The sequence below is a fragment of the Morone saxatilis genome, unplaced genomic scaffold (assembly GCF_004916995.1).
Source record: "Morone saxatilis isolate NCDOM2014 unplaced genomic scaffold, NCSU_SB_2.0 Contig22, whole genome shotgun sequence".
Classification (NCBI taxonomy): domain Eukaryota; kingdom Metazoa; phylum Chordata; class Actinopteri; family Moronidae; genus Morone; species Morone saxatilis.
Window position 1 is genome coordinate 604,456 of NW_023339785.1, and position 4,814 is coordinate 609,269.

At 40.0% G+C, this 4,814-nt stretch overlaps 1 protein-coding gene across 1 annotated transcript in view; it reads left to right on the forward strand.

Moving 5' to 3' along the window:
* Positions 1–4,814, forward strand: part of zgc:154054 (uncharacterized protein LOC777616 homolog) — a gene marked incomplete in the record, with an annotated part of 22,049 nt that overhangs the window by 1,005 nt on the left and 16,230 nt on the right. Inside the window, 2 exon segments of the mRNA XM_035669421.1 lie at positions 307–441; positions 846–979. Of these exon segments, the coding sequence (XP_035525314.1) occupies positions 307–441; positions 846–979 (269 nt within the window).

A 4,814-nucleotide genomic window follows, 5' to 3' on the forward strand; every position in this document is an offset into this window, starting at 1 on the left:
ACGTGACGTGGCCGCAGCACACCCCGAGTTGCGTGGAGTGCGAGGGCCCGTTAATCGCTGCTTGCAGCTTTAATTTATAAATATTTTTGGTGTTGAGGTAATCCAGTTACGTTACTTTAATGGTGTGACTTTAACAACAGACAGTAGAGAGACAACAGGAAATGAGGGAGAGAAAGATGCGCCCTAAGCTGTCTTAACATGTTTAATGAGCTTTGTAATGAGTTAAATACTTTATAGTAGTTTACAAAAACTTGCTCGACTTGACTGACTGTTACATTGACCTCTCCCCTTCTCTCCCGTGGACAGAAGCAGTAAGGCAGCCAGGTGGTTCAGGCCTACAGACGTTCCTCCAGCCCAACATTTACCTGTACATGCCCCACCTCAGACAACATCCTGACAGCCTCCAACCTAATGTAGTCATAGGACAGGGACGCCGTGGAGGTATGCAGCACTTATACATAAACACCCATAAAAACCCACACCCCTACTATTATACCTTCCTTATTATAATTTCCTTTCAAAACAAAGTTGATTTGAAAATGGTAAAACATTGTGGCTGCCTGAAAATGCACTGATGAAATGTCACTAAAAGGGCTAATAGCCAGTAACATCCTAAGAACAGATCAGTTGTGACATTCATTGGGTATAGATGCCTCCCACACACCATCACCTCACATTAAGTGTTATTGTAAAGTGTGGGTGATCACACCGCAGGTCAAGCAGGTCAAGCAGGTCAAGAGCTGCCAGTCTTGTTTGCCAAATGATGGTCATTGTAGCATAGGGAGCACTGTTCACTGCTTTTGTTTTCTTTGTCACTACCTGTGTGTGTGTGTGTCTTTCCTCAGTGTCCATGGTCATGGGCATTCCTACAGTGAAGCGTGACAAGCAGAACTACCTGGTTAGCACACTCAGCTCTCTGCTCTACAGCCTGACTTCTGCACAACGCCAAGATCTCCTCATCATTGTCTTCGTTGCTGAGGTTATACACACACACACACACACACACACACAATGAATGCTGAAGAAAATGTAATGTAACCAGTGGCTGTATGTGAACTGCAGTCAGCATCCTGTTGCTCACCCTTGCACTCTTACAGTCGGTAGGCGAGAGCGAGCATCATCCTGGACATTGGCCAAATGTGACATCCACTAGATTAAAGAGATTAAAGTAACACTCATATTTAGCATAACAATAATATAATATTCATAGGTATGTTTTCATTCGTGTATAATCACCTGAATATAAGAATCATTGTGTTTGTTACCTTAGAATGAGCTGTTTTTATCTACTGATGCAGTGAGTTGCCTTCCATGGCAGCCACCTTGTTCCTGCAGTAGCGCAGAACAAATCAAACACTGGCTATAGATAGGGCCATTCATTTGTTTTGCATGTTTCATGGTCACAATAGTTTCTCCCTCGTGCTTGGAAAGGGAGGGGAAAGCGAGTGAGCTGATATCTGAAACTACACCGCTAAATACTAGTGAGGTTGATTTCCACCAACTGAATACCCCTTACCTCACCTCAAGAAGTGCATTTGTATTGACTAATCATAAAATTACCCTACTTCTCATAGATTTATTTGTCTCAATCTCTAGTTTCAGTCTTCTTCCATACAGCCTGATGTTCATTCAGTAAGTGATTTACAGTAAAACAGACCATAAAGCAGAGTATGCTTTAGAGCATGGCTACCTTGTGATTGACAGGTCATTCTCAGGGAGTTTGTATAGTTCAACGCACCAAACTCAGATCAAACTGTCAGTGTTGATCAAATATGGATCCAGAATCTGTTGACTATTTCTCCGCCAGCTCCACACTCTGGTCTAAAATATGGTCACTTCTGGCTCCAACAAAACACATCCATGAACTGTTTCCTGAAACCCTTGTGAACAGCAACGGCCAGCACCAATGTTTATGGTGGTCTGCCTTGGCACGGATTTACCTGCAGTAAAACACCGTCTCGAGGGGGGCTGATCACATGCTCCGAGGCGAAACAGTGGGCGGCTGTGGTGATAGCGGGTCGTCCCCTAATCGGAAGGTTGTTGGTTCGATCCCCGGCTCCTCCATGCCCGAGTATCCTTGAGCAGGGTCCATTTACCATTTACAGTGAGCAGTGGAGAGCTGCACACTTACCACGCCACTGCCAGTGCATCAAAAGCCCTGTGAACAAAAAGCAAATAAGAGTAATTAGTAATGTAATCCAGACAAAACATGTACAGACGAGGAAAATAAACACTCAGCAGAATACAGTTAATTCAGGTTACTCAGGTTGGCCAAGGCTGCCTTGAAGCAACAAACTCTGTAGGACACTTTTAAAGGGAGAAATTCCCTCTAGACAGCGACAAGATAAATTTTTTTTACAGAGTTTGTTAAGCTATTTTATTGCCTACTTTGTTTATTAATTATTTAGTATAAAATATGTATGTATAATTGAGTATATTAATAATAATAATCTTAATATATTATGTATAAAAAAACATTAAGGAACATCTTGGTTGCATGGAATAATTATTTTCCTAATGCAATGAAGAGCTATTCCCCTGCATTATTTAGGAAAATACAAGTATTAGGTCGGGACTGATGGGGATCGGGGGCAAAAAAACTTGATTGGTACGTTTTTACCATGGTACTGAGACCTGTGGAATTTCACTGGTATTAGTATCAACTACTAGATTTCTGGAATTGTGACATCTCTACTCCTCTCTGTACAGAAGAGCAGAGACAGACGAGTGTTCAGCTCTCAGTACCTTTGTAGCTTTTAACTGAATCTCTGTGCGTCCCTGTTTGTATTTTCAGATATCAGCTTTATTTTACTGTTTCGTGTTTGCTTTTACTGCCGATGAAAACCCAACATTTCCTCAATTTGCTATTTGATAATCAAAGCTTTTAAATAACAAAATAACCATAGACTTTTATTGTGAAGAATGTATGGGACATTAAATGTGTTTATCATCAAGTTAGCGGGGCAGCTTTTCTTAAATAAAAATGAGTCTACAGACTGCAGGGAGGAAGGTGGCTGTGAACGTAACTGCTGTGAAACAATCAGAAAGAGAAAAATATATATTTATTTGATTCACTGCTTTTAATTCAATCTTGAGCTCTCTCGACCATCGCGGCTCTCTCTGCGTGTAAAGACACACCATCAAGCCCTGTTTTAAGCCCAGGACTGTAACTCTCATACATCCAGCTGTACACATATTCCTGAATTTCCTATAGAATAGAATAGAATTATACATATATTTGACTTTGTTCTGATATCTGCATTATATATTGGTCATCGGCAGCCCTGCTCTTTAAATACCGGCAACCGCCATAAAAAAATATCGGCCGACCACTAATGTTTATAAAGTGGTGAAATTCAAAATATTTGTTCACCTGATCTTTATTTAAAAAAAGGTCATTAAAAATGATCAATTATCGATACTGACTTTTATCATAATATATTTTTCAGCTACATGGCCCAGTCCTACTGAAAATGTTCACAATTAATGAACATTTCATTTACAAAACAGATGATGAACTGCCTGAGAAATAAGGATTTTCAACAGTAGTACAAGCCGATTTCACAGGGGTAAATTCACCCATTACCGATATGGCAGCCAATATAGAACATTTTTAAGCTAGAATGAAAACCTTATTTTGAAGACCTTTTCTAAGTGCATTGTACACCAATGTCACTGTGAAAAGGTACTCAGAACAGCCGCTTCTTCTCTCTGACTCTGTGCTGCTTGCCACAGTATCGTAAATTACAGCACTTTACACTGACAACAACAGATTACCACAAGCATTTTATGCAACTTTTATGTAAAAAAAAATCAATCAAGTTTTCATATTGGCCCATATCAGTAAACATATCGATGTTCCAATAATTATGTCAAGCCCAGCTGGTAACAGACCAGAACGTGGTCTACTACCCTAGGCACTACAGGTATCAGGGCCAATAACTTAGGAAATTAATATTATAATAAATTATCACAATAATTAAATTACAGCCGACAATTTAACCGATAAATCGGTCCATGATAACAATACTAATTTATTTGGAATTCTTATCTAAAATGATTGATGGGCTTTATGTTCGATGAAAGGAAATGTATGTTTGTGAAGTTTTCTGATGAACTACAAAAAATAAAGAAAATATTTGAAGAGTCAGAACTCTTGTTTCTGTTAACAATAGACCAGTTAGATCAGAGCTATGGAATATTAAATCATCCATCTTAGCTTCCTACATAAGCCTTTCTTAGCATTAGGTGTGCATAATCTACAGGTGATGAATGTGGGTGATCTTATTGTTATCTGCCATTATAAGCAGGTAAGTATCAGTTGTGTATCAGCTGAAAAAAGTCCACATCGTACACTAAAATAGACACAGCGGTCTACAACAGAGCTTATTCAAACATTAAATACACACAGCGGTCTACTAGAGGCCTATTCAAATACAAAGTAGACACTAGCCTACAACATCACAGGTATGCTTACCGGGAAGCGGTCTCTAACATTGATTATGGATGTTTCTCTCACCGAGTGTTGTCCCTGCTCAGCCTGCTGTAGTCAGTGTATTTATCAATTCCACCATAATCCATAGAACTACATAATCCAAACAGGTTAACAAACTCATCCTCCTCTGCTGTCCTTCGCGTTTTTGTTGTCAAACGCACAGTTCCATGTACCCTACTTGTGCTTCCTCTCCATTTTACCGCCTACCTACATTCATAAAAACAAAGCAGTCCCACCGCACAGAGCAATCGGTAGATGATGCGGTCCAGCCCATCATGTCACACCTCCACCGCCCGGCCACACTATACACTGTCAATGG